At 42.5% G+C, this 17,689-nt stretch overlaps 1 protein-coding gene across 3 annotated transcripts in view; it reads right to left on the minus strand.

Moving 5' to 3' along the window:
* Positions 1-16,710, minus strand: part of MSANTD1 (Myb/SANT DNA binding domain containing 1) — a 30,136-nt gene extending 13,426 nt beyond the window's left edge. The window contains exons 1-2 of one of the 3 annotated variants that reach the window (XM_065736159.1): positions 16,434-16,710; positions 3,075-3,339 (exon numbers count right to left, since the gene is read on the minus strand). In XM_065736159.1, the coding sequence (XP_065592231.1) occupies positions 3,075-3,339; positions 16,434-16,710 (542 nt within the window). Of the gene's footprint in view, positions 1-3,074; positions 3,340-3,456; positions 3,485-3,792; positions 3,871-16,433 lie in introns of those variants that run through there. The other 2 variants (XM_065736162.1, XM_065736163.1) reach the window with 2 other exon arrangements.
* Between the last annotated feature and the right edge of the window lie 979 nt (positions 16,711-17,689).

The following is a 17,689-nucleotide window of genomic DNA, read 5'->3' on the forward strand; positions in this document are numbered from 1 at the left end:
ATGTTTTCTAAACAGCTTCCCTTTCACTTGCCACCTTGTTGCAATATAGGGCATTCAGAAATAAGTATAATTCAAGGAGGAAATAATGACGTATGATGGATTTATGTAACAGCATCGTAACATTTGCATGATGCTTTTACCACAGATGTGGAGGAAGGGGATACAATCACCCTAAGATGTTGTTAGAGATGGAAGCTCACATGCTCTCAGCTACCCCCGAACTAACTTTATCTGGCAGCACAGCATACCATGTGGAATAAAAAGATGCACCCAGGAACCTGGGCAAACACCTGGGCTGTTAGCCCAGTCCAAACTCCAGGGCACCATTAGCACCAAGGTATTTCCATTAGCTGCAGCTTGTGCAATACCTTCTGGTAAGTGCTCCTCCCCTACTTACACATACGTTTGCCTCACTTTGGGTTCTTCTGAACTACGAGTAATGGCTTTGACTGGGTAAAACAAGCAAAACAATACAGAATTGGATCAAAATTCCCCGGGGTCCTCAGATTGGAAAACACCATTATGTGCTCACCGTTATAAATGTGTTTATTATTTTCGATCCTTTAATATTTCAGATCATTAATAACTGTTTCAGAGAGAGAGCAAGAACACTTGTTGCTGAACTTCGTTAACGGAGCTGGGAAAATATTCCAGTACTTCTATTCCTGCTAAAGGAAAACTATACACAGATGTGTATATTAAGCAAATGCTTGTAAGTAGTTTGTAGGGCAAAAAAATATACTTCCCTTTATGAAATCACATCACAACACAAAGTAACACCATTTTCTGATTAATCTTCTACTCTAGTTCATTTCTGACTACCAAAGTAGAGACCATCGCAACTTTGTGACACCACAGAGTTGGTCAAACTTCCTGAGGCAGTGGGAAGATACCAGGACAGCCCTCAGCTTTGCTATTGGTGCTACTTTCCCACACGCAGCGCTTGCTAACTGCACGTCATCCTTACAGCAGACTGACTCAGATGATTTTGCCCACTTTCAGGACCTTTTTTTTTCTCTTTACTGCAGAGTGCAGCTGTGACGCATGGAAATACACTGAGGTAAAGCATCCTTAAGTATGCTTCTTTAAGTATCCTCCAAAATGTGGATTAAAACTCAGGTGCCTCAAAGCAAAGCCAGCAGTTGATGGCAAGTGACATCATTTAGTTTCATCACAGTGTTTCTTATTCTCACACACCAACAAAAAGCCTCCAGAAAATACTGAATTTTAAGTCAGCTTACATTTTTTCCTGTATATTCTATCACCTCTCCTTGAAAGCAAAGCACACGAGCATGCTTTGGATAGAAACAAACAATATGGGAGATGCGTTTCAAATCCAAGAGCGCAAAATGAAACAGCCCTGTGATGGTGCAAGGCAGTTTTCTAACTCTCATAAATTAGCATCTTAATCAATGAGCAGGGAGCCGCAGTGCACTGCACAACACAGCAGCAGCATGACAACATGCAGCAGAAGCAATCACAGAAGTTCACAGAGACAGAAGAATTTTTTAAAGTGCTACGTTTCCACACATGCACACGCTGTACGGTTGCGAGGGGGTTTATTTCTTCCCCTCCCCTGCTGCAACTTTAAAGAAAAAAACATTCATTAGAAAAGCTGAGGCGGTCTGACTGATGACAACACCTAAAATTTAGAACAAAGGCTGACAGATATTGCCTATTACACTTGGCAATTATGGCACTTCAGTGTTGTGCTGTGTTGCTAGCTAGGCACCTGTAAAATCCGGGTGCTGCTCAGCAGGAAGGCTGCAGATGTAGCAGGCTAAGCAGGGGCCTGGGAGCCAGCAGCTCCCAGCTCTGCAGCTGAGTGGAAGCTGCTGGGTGATACAGGGCAAAAACAGATCGTACTTCCAGCTTTCTCACTCACAGCCTGGGTGAAGAAAATTACAAGGATTACGAGAGGGTTAGTCGAACATTTTGGAGGCATTAGCTGGAAAACGTGAATTTAATGTTATGGAAAACGATGTTAAACATTATGCTTGTGGGTCTTACAAATGCAGGAGGACATTCTAAGTTAAGGGGTTTACAGGATTTTCCCTAGTTTTCTGCGCCATGAGCAGTCTCTGTATTAAATACAGAAGGGTGCCTTACAGAAAAGCAAGCAGTTTTAACATGGTTGCCTGCTGTAATAACCTTTTTTATTATTAATACAAGCTTTGAGGAGAGATTAAATAAGAGAGGCTCATATTTGATTTTCTTGCATTACAAGCACACGGCCGAAATCACCACTCAGGATTTCCAGTATGAGGCAGTTTGTGCCTCACAGAGATAAGAATTGGAAAAAAAGAAAAAAGAAAAAAAAGAAGGTAAGAAAATAAATAATAGGAGAAAAAAAAAAGATGCAATTATTTCTGCTAAGTTGCAATTCCTTTCCCCCTCGAAACAACAAACGTCTCACGTTTTTCAAGCCAACTTCCCCTCCTGCTCCATCTCATCTCCTCGCAGCCACCTCCGCCCTCCCCCAGCTCCTCGAGAGCGGTATTGACGGTGCACATCGATCCCCTGCCTGCAGATATAGCAGAGTGCTGCTTGTAATTATAGCAATGTGTGTCACTCAGCAATAAGGCATTCCATTATTCCCGGCCCCTTGAAGTGTAACCCTTCAACTCACACAAACAAAACCCAGGAGCTTCGTTCCCCAAAAGCATTATTCGGTATTTATTATAAAACGAGCAAAACTTTGCCTTGTCACACCGACCCTCTCTGGCCACTTCCAACTGCAGGAGCTCCCCTGCAAGCAGCTGCTGCCAGGCTGACACAATCAGCAAAGAGAAAAAAAAATCTGCTTTCCCACTAACTGCATTTCCATCCCTCTACATCATAACACCGCGAGTTAATTACAACGCGACAAAGTTGTCCCGGAGTTTGCAATGAAATGGGAGAAAAATTAACAATGACGTAACAGCGATGGCGAGAGAGAATTTTAAAAGCGATACGAACAATCTTTAATCTTTTATCTACACATTTTCTGAATGATACCTCTTCCTGAAAGGCACACAGCACTGCCTTGCCCCTGCTGAAATCTCTTAAAATAAAAAGAATTAACTGAAGCTTACCTGTACTGGAATGTCATATTTGTAATTTTTATCTTTATTTCCTCTCCGTGGCGAATTTCTCCCGTCATTTCAAAGAGTTTGTTAGCCATTTTCTCATAAACTTTGGCATTCCTTTTAGTTTGTTTCAGTTCATCAAAAAATTCTTCCCAGACCAGCATTAAACCTCTCATTTCTGCATCAGTCCAGTTTCTGGCCCTCCTGTGTTTCTCAGTCTGAGAAGAGACAATGTAACTGGGAATTTCTGCTGCAGCCATTGCTGACTGACCTAAAAGGGTTTTAAAAGAGGACACTTAATATAGATTGAGTTTTTAGCTTAGGTTTTTGTAGTGCAAGACATGCATATGTGGATAAAGAATTTGAATGACAACAGAACATATGAAACCTTTTTGCAACAGCTTGAAGCTTGAGTGCACAAAATGGGGCCTACATCTGACAGGCAGGAATTTAGTTAAAAGCTTTTAAACAGAGAAACGTCATTTTGATGTCACGTTTCCATAGCAACAGAGCAACTGCATAAGCTACAACAACAAAAACCTTTTAACTGAAAGCCAAAGAATCAGGACAAAGTTGACAGGCCATCAATATTAAAGCTTTTAAACACTTTAGGTTTAACAAAAAAAAAAAAAAAGAGAGAGAGAGAGAAAGAGAGAGAGAGAGATCTATGCAGCCTTTGAGAAGCTACTTTTAAGTTTCTACTTCTTTTTCAGCTTTCCCTTACCTTTTAGGCAGACAATCTGCTGGCGGGGGGTCATGGTCGCCTGAACGAGCTTTTAAGTTGCGCCTTGACAGACTCTCTGGGAGGCTGCAAGGACTGAGGCCATGTACACACACACACACACACACACACACACACACACAAAAGAAGAAGAAAAAAAAAAAAAGCTTTTTTTGCTTTTTTTCTTTTTTGCAAAGATACTCTGCAAAAAAAAAAAAAAATAGCATCAGCCAGCTTCATGGCAACTATGCATCTCCCAGCTAATCAACGCAGGAGCGGGCAGCCTCATTAAAAAGGTGCCCGCGTCTGTTTTTAAGCACATGCACAAAATACCGTTTAAGTGTTTAAATATAGAGAGGAGTGCATATGCAATTTTAATACAAAGGCACTTTTTTTTTTCTTTTCTCCCTGAGATGTTGTGCTGCTGATAAGCGTGTACTGCAGTCCTGTCAGGATGAATTTGCCTTTGTAGGTATGTATTACTCTGTGTATTTTGTATTCCTGGCAATTTAGATGCTATTTATGCAGCCTGTGTTCTGCCTTAGGACTGCAGCAGAAGCATTTCACCTGCTTTATGGGGAACCTAAAAGGATTATTCAACGAGTTAAAAAAAAAAAAAAAGGCTGCAAGATCCTTAGAACTGTGAATAAATTGCTTTGCTGTAAAACAAGCATTCTGGGTTTTAGATAGGGCTGAATTCTGCCAGCAGTTGTACCTGAAAAGCACCACTTATTCACCGTATTAAACACAGAGCAACACGAGCAGAGGGCCACATCCTGCCCCCACGTACATCTGTGCAGGCAGTGCCTTTCCCAAAGCAGTGAGATGCATGAAACGCATTAATTGGAGCAGCACGAGCAGCTAGAGAGAAACATGTTAATTCCCTGCAGTCCAAACACCGCTGCGTTATGTAAAATATAAATAAATAAAGCACGGACCTTTCTTATTATTATTTTCTCTTTCAGCATATAACAGCAATAGGGACCTCACTGCAGGGCACTTCCTGAAGATTAATGGCAGGCAGGGGTTAATGGCCTGAGGCTCACCCAGTCAGTCGTTAATCCCCAGGAAATGTTCTGTGCCTCAATCCTTAATGCTTAAGTATCCTATAAATTGTAAGTCTTCTCATAACCACATCCTTGATCTTAACAATAGTTTAAAAATGCACGGCTTGGTTTGCATCCTGGACACGGCAAGGAGAGCACGTCATGTTCCTAAAAGGTACACTACTAAAATCTGTAACGTTGTCGCCTTCTTTCCATTTCGTTTATTCTGCTGTTCATCACAAAAACGTGGAAAAAGGTTGGAGATCACACACACTGTACACAGGAACTTCAACCCAGCCAGCCCTCACCAGTCTCTGTGAGAAACATACCTGCTGAGTCACTGCCTTCCTCAAAAAAAGAGGAAAAAAAAACCACCTAGCTTCCAAATAACCCCTTTTAACTAGTAATATGACAGCCTAGCAACTATTACCTTTAAAACGCGTAAATAGCAGCATATGTTGTTGATCTTATATGGTTTGTCTCTTGGGTGGCCAGCTGGGAGACATCACATGATCAGGGGACAGATGGTGGTCAGAAGAGGATCAGCTGGTGACACGTTCATTTTATTAATTTATCGTTTTGTTTTGAATTTCCCATCACTTAACCTTGGGCTTCGTGCTGCTCTATCAGTAAAATCGTACCAAATTCTGTTGACTACACCCGTAGCCAGTGGAAGGGGATCACCAGGACAAGTTTAAAGAAGAAATACGGTGTTGAAGAAGAAAACACTTATGGTCTCTTGTTAGAGAGCTGGGTCTGATCCAGGACCGATGCATGCAACTGCAAAATAAATAAGATTGCTTTTCAGCCTTTAATATTCTATTAGAGGCTTGTTTGTCTCCTCCAGCTTTTAATCCACCTGGACTGTGAAAACACTGATAAACACTGCTGAAACCTATAGCATGTTATGTATATTTTGGGGTGGGGGAATGTTATGCATGGTCTCTGCTTAAAAGATTTTTTAATCCAGTTTCTAGCTCAACCACTAGGACGGGGTGGGAGAGAAAACCTGTCCAGCTGCAGTGAGTTCGTTCCGTGTTGGTCCACAGACATTCCTCTTCTCATCCACATGTGCTGGGCACATGTGGGACTGCTCCTTCCAGGTAGCTCTGCCTGCAGGGCCATGCCCCCATGGAAGGGAGGCCACAATTGCCCTGAACGCGCATCTCTTACTTCTCTCAATGCTGTTTCCTATTAGGGTTAATTGACAGATTGATATAGTGGCATATTGCTATTTAACATCTGTTAAATAAAAGAAATGCTTTCTAATAATGCCTCCCTTATTCCCCTCTCCTCGGCAGCAGAAGGGAATCTAAGTTTCCAAGACTCAAGTTTTTTATCCCATCCTCTGAGAAAGTCATCACTATTAATTATAGAGACTCTGCCTGCCTCCTCTGCATTGCTGAAGTGCACATGCCTGGTGGTTGGTGAGCTGCTTGTTTGCCTACGTGGACCTGAAAATGAGAAAAGGGATTATTTTTACCCCAGAAATCTTCCCTATAGTTCTCCTCAGAACCAGGGGGAGAAAAAACACCTCTCTAAAATGTGCCTATCTCTGACTGCTCTGCAGATCTGTGTGATTGCTGGGAAATGCTAACCCTATCCTGGACACTGAGTCTGGAGGAGCAAACCTGAGAGGAAAGAGACCCTGTAAATGGAGGAGATGTCTCAGTCCCCAGAATTATGGGACTGGGGGGAGTAGTTCTAATAGCAACTTTAATCCACTAGCCAGATAGGATTGGTCATCCACCTCAAGACTGGTCGGTCACCAATAGGAGCATAACAGCTTGCAGGATGAGCTCTACCTCTGCCAAAACCAAGGCACTGATGCACCTGTCACCACCATCCCTCACGTGCTCTACCTGGCTATCTGTTATGACCCCACAGACCTCTAGCACCAGGCTGAGGACCAGCCTGGCACCGCAAGCAACGGAAGCAGTGACTGTTCTTGGTGAGGATGCTTTTCCTCTTAGAAGCCAATGAAATAAATACCAGAGCTACTGAGTACCCCTCTGTAAAAAAACCTCTCTTGGTAGCTCCATTCTCCTACTCCCTTCTCTGTTCTGCAGTGACAAATTTAGAACATCCACATCAGTTCTCTTTAAGATCTCACTCATGCCCTTCCTTTCAGTGCACTCCTGTTCCTAAGTACTCAAGAGATAATTAATCTAATGATCTTCTCTACAAACTGTGTAAACAGTCTTTTTTTGCATTCATATATTAGCTTGAGTCACATCTCTCACAACTGCTCCACCTTTCATGGAGATCTTAAAGATAATGTTGGCCAATGTTGGGACACAAGTGTGCAATAATACAAGTATAATTTAAGACAGATCAGACAGAAGGTGCATTAACTATGATCATAATTAGAGATGATACAGACAGCACCTCCCCTTGGTTCTCTACCTAGTGATCACAGAATCCCATCTGCTTCAGAGGAAAAAAGGAAGAGGTGAAGGAAATCCAATGCTACCAAAGCCAGATATCCATCTCTGGGAGAGATGAAGTCAAGTAGCTTGCTAACTGCCACAGTTCTAAGAAGGAAGCATACAGTGAGTGTGTGATTTGAGGAGATGGCTGTTGGAGGAGCGGCACATCCAGTATTATTTGAGCTCAGAGGTAGGAGCTGGAAACAATCAGACTGCTAACTTATAGTACAAAGGTTTGTTCTTTTACTTGGGATTGATTTCTTACCCAGGCATCTCAAATCTTAAACAATTTTGCCAACACATTAACACACCCCAAGTGCACAGACGGGTTTCTCTTTTGCAGATGGGCTTCTTATGAAGTGCACCTATAGATGTTTCTACCACAGAGTTCAGCTTCTCAAATCTTAACATATCTGTTGAGAATACTTGAATGATCTGCACTCACTGTACACAGCCTTCAGCTTTGCAAGTGCGGGACTGCATGCCAAATAAAACTTCCTTCCACTAACCTTTGGGGTAAGGATTTTGCTGGGAGATAACAGCAATAGTCAGGCAACCATCAGAGCTCAGCCCACAAACCCTCAGTCATTAAACAGTAATTACACAAGAGCATGTCTGATTCTGATGTTAAGGGTTGTGGTAGAATTTGGGCTGCACTTCCATGGCAAGATATTATTTATTCTATGACAGCCCAAGATGTTTCTGATATTTATTTATGATAGCCGAAAGGATGGCTGCTTCTACAGAGGTGCTGACACAGGTAGCTGCCTATCTGGATTTCAGAAATGAAAGTACATTTTTTTGGGTTACTTCTTAAGTTCTCAGCAAAGACTTTAAGGTCTGAACCCAATTTTAGCACCACCATCAGCAAACACCATTTTAGGCAGTTCAGGCTCAAAGCCTCTGAGCAGTGCTGTTGAGAGGAGTAGGTCCCTGCTGGAGGGTGCATGGGTTCTTCAGTAGGGCATTCTGTAATGTAACATAAATCAAAAAGCAAATACGTTTGCACCCTTTTGTGTTTGGGGCAAGATGTAGAAAGCAAGGTTGCTTGAAGCACAGGTCTGTCCATGCTCCATGAACTCTTTGGTATGACTCATGAGGAGAGTAACACTCGTAAGCAATATCTAAAGCTTGAAGCAGGATTGTCACTGCAGAACATACGTTCATCCTGTGGTTACTTCAGTGCAGATACATGTTTCAGAAAGTATTAAAGTATTCATCTGTTTAAAAACAAAAGCAATTAGTGCTTGCATTGCAGTGGGATAGTGAGTTGGGAGCTCAAAAAAAAGTCTGTCTGCATTTTAGGATGTGCCTGGGGGGACTTAACCATGTTCTTCCAGTACTTAACAGGAACTTATAAGCAGGAAAGGGAGCAACTTTTTACAGTCTAATTGTGATAGGGCAAGGGAGAATGGCTTTAAACTAAACAAGGGGAGATAAAGATTAGATGTTAAGAAGAAATTCTTTACTCAGAGGGTGAAGAAGCACTGACACAGAGAATTTTGGGTGCCCCATCTCTGGAGGTGATCAAGGCCAGGTTGGATGGGACCCTGGGCAGACTGATCTGGGGAGGGGCAACCAGCCCATGGCAAGGGATTAGATCTTGATGATCTTTAAGGTCATGTTACAAAGACAAAAATAATTTATTCAGGCTGAGGAACTACAGTATGCATCTCACAGCACATTAAAAGGACTGTCCCTTTTGTCAGAAGGTCTACAGACTAACAGGGACACACCACAAGGGAAACAAAAGAGTGGGAACAGGACAGACCAGGATGGACAAGTGACAGCAGTATACTGCAGAGCAAAGGTCACTGAATGGCTGAATAGGTTTTACATGCTTCTAAAATGAATGTTTTATGCCTGCAAAGAGGTCTGACAACAGCAATGCTGGAGGAAGCTGGCTGAGGGGAATGTACACAGGGCTGAGAAATGCAAGCCTTCTCTGCTGAGAAGACCTCAATGATTTAAAACTTAGAACAAAAGAATAGGAAAAATGAACATTTCCACACAAACGCTCTGTTATGGGGTTGCTGGGGAAGTTTCCCAGCTGTCAAAGCAGGCAGCCCAGAAGGACAGTTGTCTGAGTTGGAAGAAGCTGGAAAGGTCTTTTATTTCATTTTGATAGGCCACATCCTGCTTGAATTTCACTGCAATCAGAAACATTTCCCAAAATCAATTTGATCTCGCTGAACTGACAGATTCCGACCAAAATAAGCTCTTTTGCCTATTTTAGTAGTAACCATGGAAGCCAGCTTTGCACAGATACTCAGTCAGAGGGAAGGAAGGAGAGAGGCAGCGGGGTGAACACAAAGAAGGTGGGAAATGGGGCTTCAGCAAGGTTTTCGTAGTAAGACCAATCAGACCTGGAACTGCTAGTAACAGACAAGGGGGAACAGGAAATACGTAGAGTTTTAGAAGAAAAATCTCATGGGCTGAAGGGAACCCAGGGAATTCACTGCTTGGAATAGATAGGTATGCTGTTAATTAGATCAAAAATTACGGTATTAAGTTTTTGGTTTGTTTTACAGTTTTGCAGGGACTCATGTTTCAGTCTCTTCCCCTATGTGCTGAACAAACCGAGGGACATCAGCCACTCCTCACACACCTTGTCCTCTACACCTTTCCCCATCTCCATAGCCCTCCTTTGGATGCTGTCTAATAGTTTTATGCCCTCCGTACACTGTGGGTGCCCAAAATTGCATGCAGTGCTTGAGGCAAGGCTGCACAGCACAGAGCAGAGGGGGCAGAACCCACTTACTCTTGTTAAACTTCATCTGATTGGTAATTGCTCAATTCCCCAATGCAGGGAGCAAAGACCAGCTCTATGTGTCACACTCCCAGCTCAACTGACGGCCAACAGAGTGTTTCTGAAATTTGCTTGCTCTTCAGAAATTATTTGCAGTTTCTTAGCATATAGAGCAGCCCTGCAGTATGTATTAACAGACACGATTCTTTTCTGAAAAAGAAGTAATAAATCAGGTTACAAAGAAAAATCACTGTGTTCCCAATGAATGGTTTTCTGATTCCCCCTGAAAAGAAATTATTTTGGTCCTGCTTACATACAGGGGTTAGTCAATAAGCTCTCCTGCCCACGTTTGGTTGCCAGAATGCAGCACAATAAAACGTGCTAGAAAGCATCTTGTTCATTAAAAACTGCTCCTAAAACACTATGCAAATATTTTTCTTTCAGAAGTAAATTCCTCTGAGAACTTATTCTAAACAGTTCATTTTAGATGTAGCCTTTAATCTGTTGGAGTTTGGATCTGACATGTTTTGCTGAGGAAAAATAAAAAAAATCCTTGTTGCACAGAAGCCTGTCCTCTGCCTTGCACTGAGCAACTTTTCTGCAGCTCAGCAGAGAAGCAGCCAAGCCATGAAAAAGGAGATGATAGCAGTGGGTTTGTCCATGATTCTGCTGCCCACAGGCTCCTTTCTTCCCCAGAGCAAGAATTAATGCCGCCGTTGTAATCCCTTACTAAAAGGAGCCCAAAAGGCAGCAATTGTTAAAAATAAATACTTCAGGAGGTTATCAATCCATTAGAGAGATGCTCAGCCCCCAGGTTCAAACAGATGAGATCTGGCCAAGTGTAAATCACTTGGGATTCGTGTAGGATTCCTGCTAAGCAAGTTTTCACTTCATTTTGGTAGTGAGCATTACAGCTGTGTTGAATAAATGGGTTCTAGCCTGCTGCTCTTCCAGAAGAGAGAGTGGTTTGGGCCCTTCTCCAGTAACCACCGGCCTTGGAGAATCTGCAGAGCAAGGCGCTGGCAATCCCCTGCCAGAAGCCCAGCCACACTGCTCAAGGCTTGCTACTGGCTTGGCAGCCGTCTGCATCCACCTAGCAGCCGTCTGCATCCCCTCGCTGTCCTCCTGACTCCCTGCCAAAGCCTGTGATGGGAGCAGAGTGTGGGGAGGCTCTCAGACCCGAGTTTTGAAAAAGAAAAAAAGCATAAAATCAAACTCATCTGCCATGCTGAGGAATGCAGGAGTGTCTCCAGCTCTCCTAGGTTTCTGCTCGAAGTGCCCAGGCTATCCCCAGTCTATTCCCCTCACAAAGTTTTGCTCAGCCATGCAGACCCACAGAGGAAGATTTACAGGATTAGAAAAATATTTCAGATAAAATATTTAGGGCACAGGAGATTTCCATATCAAGTCATAAAAGATTTAAATACTAAAATGTAAATGGTGTTTAGGGTATTATTGCAAGGCAGCTTCAGGAATGGAAATCTTAGAATAAGTGTTTCAATCCATAAAGTTCAGATGATACTTCTGAAAGTCCAACGTGATCCAAGAGCTGCCAAAAAGGTAAGTAAAGCCAAACTCAGCAGCACTGCTGTGACTATCAGCTGAGGTAGTGGCTCGTGGAAGCTGAGGTCTATCAAGACTTAGCTGCCATTCCTGGGGCAGCCTGACAAGCAATGCCAGTCATCCCTAAAGGGTTTTGGTGTTCTTTCATTAAAAATGTTCACAGTTTTCAAAGGAACCCAACTGTTCAGCTGGAAGCATCAGAGCAAGTAGTGCTTGGTCTTGAATTTATTCCCAATGCCGTGCTCTGAGTGTTTCAGGAAAGTTTAGCTCCCTATTAAGGAACTCCACAGAAAAGTTGAAAACACCCCGGGTTACCAGCAGAAGCACATTTCCACATCATCCCACAGAAGCCATGCAGCCATGTGGCCTGTGAAGTCTTGTACAGTCTACGTTTGCAAATGCTTCCCCCACAGATGGTTCTGCCTAGGTTCAGATGATCTACACAAATTCTTCAGCTACCAACACAGAGGATCACATCTTCAAGATGAACACAACTGGCAGCTTAAGTGCTATCTCTCACATCATGTGACAGGAAGGATATCTCAGTGTAGAAATGTGTATTGTGATACACGTATAATGCTGCTCCTTTTAAGTGGCTTGCCAGTATTTGGGATCTTGTGAGTTTCTCCATTAGGAGAAGGCATTCGAGCCACTTATTTTCTCTGGGATGTTCTAGTCTTGCTCTCTGAAATCCTGGTTTGGTGATTTCCATCTTTTGCACCCAACTGTGCACCTCCAGCCTGCCTTCTGCCTGGAGATGCCTCATCTCCTCTTGCTGCTTTCTTCATAAGCCTGGATTGCAATTACTTGCATGTTCCCCATTGAATCCTGGCTTTTTCCAGCTGTTTTCCTTCTCTGTGGCTATCCTCTGTTTATCACACACATCTCCACTCCGATCACTGTCTAGCCACCAGGGTTCCGTTTATATTCCAGCTTTAACATGCTCTTCTGATTTGTGTATCAGCTTCTATTGTTTTGGCTGTCACTAAACATAGGAGAGCATACTCACTTCCTTCCATGGCCTCAGCAAAATGAAAAAAATAAAACAAAGAAATGCTTTCTAGCAGTGGCACGCCGAAATATTCCTGCCAGCCTTATGGCTTAGAGTCCATTGACATCACTCTGCCTCCTTTCATAGATTCCCCTGAGCAAATGCACACCCACAACCTGCTTGTGGATGCAAGTTGCTCTACCTCCAACACTAGCTGTCCACCACCACCAGTGATTTTAAAATCCTCCCCAGAGTTTTGCATTCAACACAGCATTCAGTTCTGTAAGCCAGAGGATATGCCTTGAATAAATATAGAACTGCACAGAGAAAAGGAACATGATTTGCTTGCATATAAATACCCACTGCAATTTGAGTATTCAGATGCAAACAATGCTGACAGTATGCCAAAAATTGGCACCTACCACCATCCATTCCCCTGCTGAGCAGATTGTGCAAGTGAATCACCTCTAGTTGCAAGGGACCCACAGGGGTCAGTGAGTTCAACGAGACTATTTTGGATCATGATGGAGTCGTAATCCTTGGAGATTTTCAAGAAAAGGATCACTGAGTGGCATTGTCACAGCATGGGCTGACATGATGATCTAAGGTTGGTCATCCCAACCTTAATGGTTCTATTGATTCTATGACCCTGATTGCTGGTGTATTAGTAAACACTCAATGTTTTCATCAGCAAAGCTACTCCAGTAGGTGAGCAAATAGGAAAACTGAGGGGCTACAGATTCACTTTTCAGTAGTGCAGAGCCTACCTATTTCCAGCCAAACTCCACAGGAGTTGTTCACATCGAACATAAATAGGAAACCTAACCCAGATGTTTCAAGGTGGGGGGGGGACTTTAAAACATATGGAACCTAAAAGCACACAGACATAAGAGTCGTCCAGTCTGAAGATGCAAATACAGACAAGGGAGAGTCTGTGGCAGATGTGAATGGCACTAGAGAATTCTTATCTTGTTTCATTCCTAAACACCAAATCGACAGATTTCTCATAGCCAGAAGGAGCTCTTCTGGATCCCCATCTTCTAAGCAAATCTTCAATTGCTCAGGAATTTGGGATTATTTGATTATATAAAATAGCTTTAATGACTGTAGGGCCAGAGATATTTTTCATCAAAATAGTAACAAACCACCATCTGATAGCAGAGATATCAAGACTAAACAGTTTAGAGAAAACCAAGTCAGCTCATAAGGCATTATCTCATTCCCCTAAATTATAGAAGTGGTCAGAGTTTTTCATTTGCTGTGCAAACAGAAAGTAATAGTGCATTTCCCACGGGAGGCACTCTTGTGCAGCTGTTTACTAGAAGCAATCAGGCAGCTCAAAAGGATCTAAGGTCAGTTTTCTTCTACTTCACTGCAAAAGAGTAAAAACCACTTGGACTGGCTGTAGCTCCTGTTTTGCTGAGGGTTTCAAAAGTGCTCAACAGCCTGATCAGCAAACCAAGCATCCAAGGGCATACCAAGTATGACTGCTTCTTGTCAGCTTCGCGTGAGCCACATAAGTGAAAACATTCTTCTCTTTTAGTATACAGCTGCTTTAACCTAATAGTGATGGTTCTCAGGTTTGTTAAATGCATTTAGTGCTCTTTTCTCCATACCGTCTATAATGCCCTGTAGCAATATTCAAGTGGCTGAAGCCACTCAAGACCAACAATGCATAATAGTCATCAATCTAAAATATTCAGTCCTAGTGTCACACTTTTCTTCATGTGCAACACCTTTCCTCTCTGCACTCTTTGCTTCATGGCAGCTGTACCGGCAGATTATATTAACGCTCATGTCTACCTTTTCAAATGATTTCTCATCAAGTCTCAGTGGGAAATAATTGAAGATTAAGCTAATCATTCCTTGAGGCCTCTTACAGAGTATTTCATCACTTTTTGTGAATACATTACAAAGAACTTCTGTGAAGTGCTCATCTGCCAGGACTACAGAACACGTGAGCTGTGGTGGATGGATGGTCCAGCACACACCTGGGAAATGAGGACTCGGGTTATCTCCAGGACATGGGACAAGACAAAACCCTATCCATTTCTTTTGGCAACAGTAAACATTTTCCAAAATATCATCCCTCCTTTCTGAAAGGAAAACAGAAAGTCTGACATGAGCTGTTCAGCATGACATCACAAACTCCCAACTAACTCACTGATCTTCACAGTCACCTAAAATCTGGAGGAAACCACACTGCCCTGGCAAAATGCAGCTACCATAACTTCTGATCCCTGCTGCAACTGGCTGCCACAATAAGCGAATTCTTTCAGCAGCCAATCTGCAGCTCCTTTCCTGACCTCTGATCCACACGGTGCCTCCCTGGGCACTGTACATAGCTATCAGATAACTACAGCTGACATCCAGACTCCCACCAGCCACTGCATAGAAGCCATAACACTGGGTTGCAGCAGATCCCAAGACAAAAAAAGTAACGTGCTTTTTCTGCAGCGTCTTGCAAGAGTCAGTTAACCAGAGATAAAAGCCAAAAGAAGGGACCAAAAAGGTTTTGAAGACATGCTAAATACCCCTTGAAATGTGAGAACCAGATAATTCTTTCAGTAATGAAGATCCTGAAAGCAGAATCAGATACAACTTTACTAATGCTTGCTTGATAGAAATAAATATTTTCAGTTTCTTACAGCAGATTCTTCTGCTGTGAGGCAGAAGAGAATGCATTGGAATGGTCACTACTAATATTGGGAATATTCTAGAGTGTTTTATACAGCTCATTACTTTAAATACATTAGAAACTCTATTTTACTCTGCTTCCATATGTGGTTTTTATCTTACAAACAAGAACTCCTTCGGGCGGGCAAGTTCCTGCCTCGGCATTTAAAATACTGCTGGCATTACCAATTATCAGTCTTAAAGCTACTGGAGTCACTTTCACTTATAAGATAATTTAGATGTTTCCCACTACTTTTGGCATGCTACAATATGGGAAAGCAAGATCAACCTTAGTTCAGATTATGAACGTGATGTAATACTGGTATTACTCTGTACCCAGAAACGTTCCAGTCAGTTCTCTTTCATTCCCAAATGTTCAGTGCTGTATGAAACAATAGTAAACCAGTTAAGTAGATCTTTTGACTGAGATTTTTGTTTATATTTGACCAGTGTTAATTATCTTCAGAGAACCAACATCTGCACTGCTTCATACAGCACAATACATATACGTACATGTATTATTTTACTTGGCTGTTTTCTAGCAGGAACTATTTCAGCACAAGTTATGGCTGAGGAAAGGAGGGGATAACTGAAGGGTGAACGAGCCATTGCCTCACAGCAGAACCCCTCAGGAGGCAAAAGAGCATTTTTTTTATCCCTCCAAAAATCCAGAAACATGTTGCACATCCCTACAGACTCTGCACCATCTTGGGACAAACTGAGATTGTTAAAAATCAAAAGCATTTTTGGATGCCACAAGCTGATTTTCTGCATGCAATAATTTTGCACCAGAATTGATAAAAAGTGGAAACATTTTGTCTTTCCTTAAGCAATGTTCTCGTAGCAAATTCTGCAGGTAGGAGATTGGGCAGACAATGAGACTACGTTCTACTACATGACTGTGAGAAGGCATGTCCATCACAGGACACAAGAATGTTTCAATTTCAAGACTGCAAAGAAAATGAAGAAGAGCTAAAATCCCACAGCTTTAAAATATACCCCAAACTCTGTTGGTTAATATCTCTGATACGTCCACTCACACAGCAAGATCTGAGTCAGTGCATCAAAGGAAAGCAAACAGGCTTCAAGGATAAAACATCAGCCAATTAAAGTCTACAAAAACCCAAATCAGCAATCACCACAAAAAGCAGGTATTATAATGTGGACTCCCCTGTTTGCAGTGTACAAACCTGTGAAGCAAATCCTTGCAAGGGTCTGCCGCAGTGGTGGCCTTGAGCTCCTCCAGCTGAAGAGGAGACAACACAGCAACTTCTCCACGCTCAGAAATTGCTGCCCCAAAACACTCTTCTGTGTTCCTTTGCCCTGATTTTCAGAGGTGGAGCAGTACGGAGGCACAGGCTTGGGAAACAGGAGTGCACACACCTGCACATTTATAGCTTTGGGGTTTTTTATGTTGTGGAAGAAAACCTTTGGTACCTGCTGTCCTGGGAATAGAAGATCCTCCATGAGCCTTGAAGTCAGTACAGGACTCGTCACAGCAGATCACGGACCCGCAACAGAGCTTTGAATCTGGGGGAGGAAGAGTTCAGCAGAACAAGATATTATGCAGAGGGGGAAATGAAGAGGAAAGCAAGAAACATCTCTGAGTAATCAAGGAGAAAGGTCAGCTGTACTTAGGCAAGGTTGTCTTGTAAAGGTCTACATGAAGAGGGTTCAGTTCAGTATGCGAACACTGGTCTTTGAAACAGCATGGAGAAATACTTTCCCTGCACAGTGCAGTCCCACCATGAACAACTTGAATAGGCCCAGAAGCTTTCAACAATCTGGTTCTTCCGTGAAAACTTCCCAACCTTAAGCCAAAACAATATAACAAACATCCTTGTGTGGGCACCTTACTGCTGCCAGAGAAAGTTCTCTCTCTTAAAAGGGATCCCAACCTCACCAAGTCCACCCAAGGACACATTTTTTCCCCCTTTTTCTCTCATCTGCCAAAAATTTCCATTACCATTCAATGCTCAGTATTCTGTCCTTCAGAGGATCACAAATTATTTTGTATATGTGGTGGGTCCTGAAGGTACTGTTATCTCTGCTTTACACAAGGAGAATCCAGAGACAGCAAGAAAAAAATTCAGAAGTTTCTAAATGATGGTGAAACTGAAGTAATTTTAAAAAGAGAAGTGGACATTCCAAAGCTGAAGTCAAACCTGTGCATCCTTCAGTCACATCTCAAAATAAAATGTGCTCTTAATTCACTCTAAGGTGAAGTCCTCACAGCCATAGTTGTACCTAGAAGCATTATAATAGGGAAAAATGACTCCAAATTAACTGTGACTTCTCCCCAAGAAAACAACAGATTAGGTGCCTAAGACACCTCAGGTACCCAGATTTTTCACAAAAAAAAAAAAAAAAAAAAAAAGGTATTTGTGTACCTCATGTTTTTCTTACTCCATGCTGAGATCCCACCATTTTGGCTGAGCTGAACATC

This window comes from Cyrtonyx montezumae, unplaced genomic scaffold (genome assembly GCF_038088225.1).
Source record: "Cyrtonyx montezumae isolate F1298 unplaced genomic scaffold, pur_monq_1.0 scaffold_2, whole genome shotgun sequence".
Classification (NCBI taxonomy): Eukaryota; Metazoa; Chordata; class Aves; order Galliformes; family Odontophoridae; genus Cyrtonyx; species Cyrtonyx montezumae.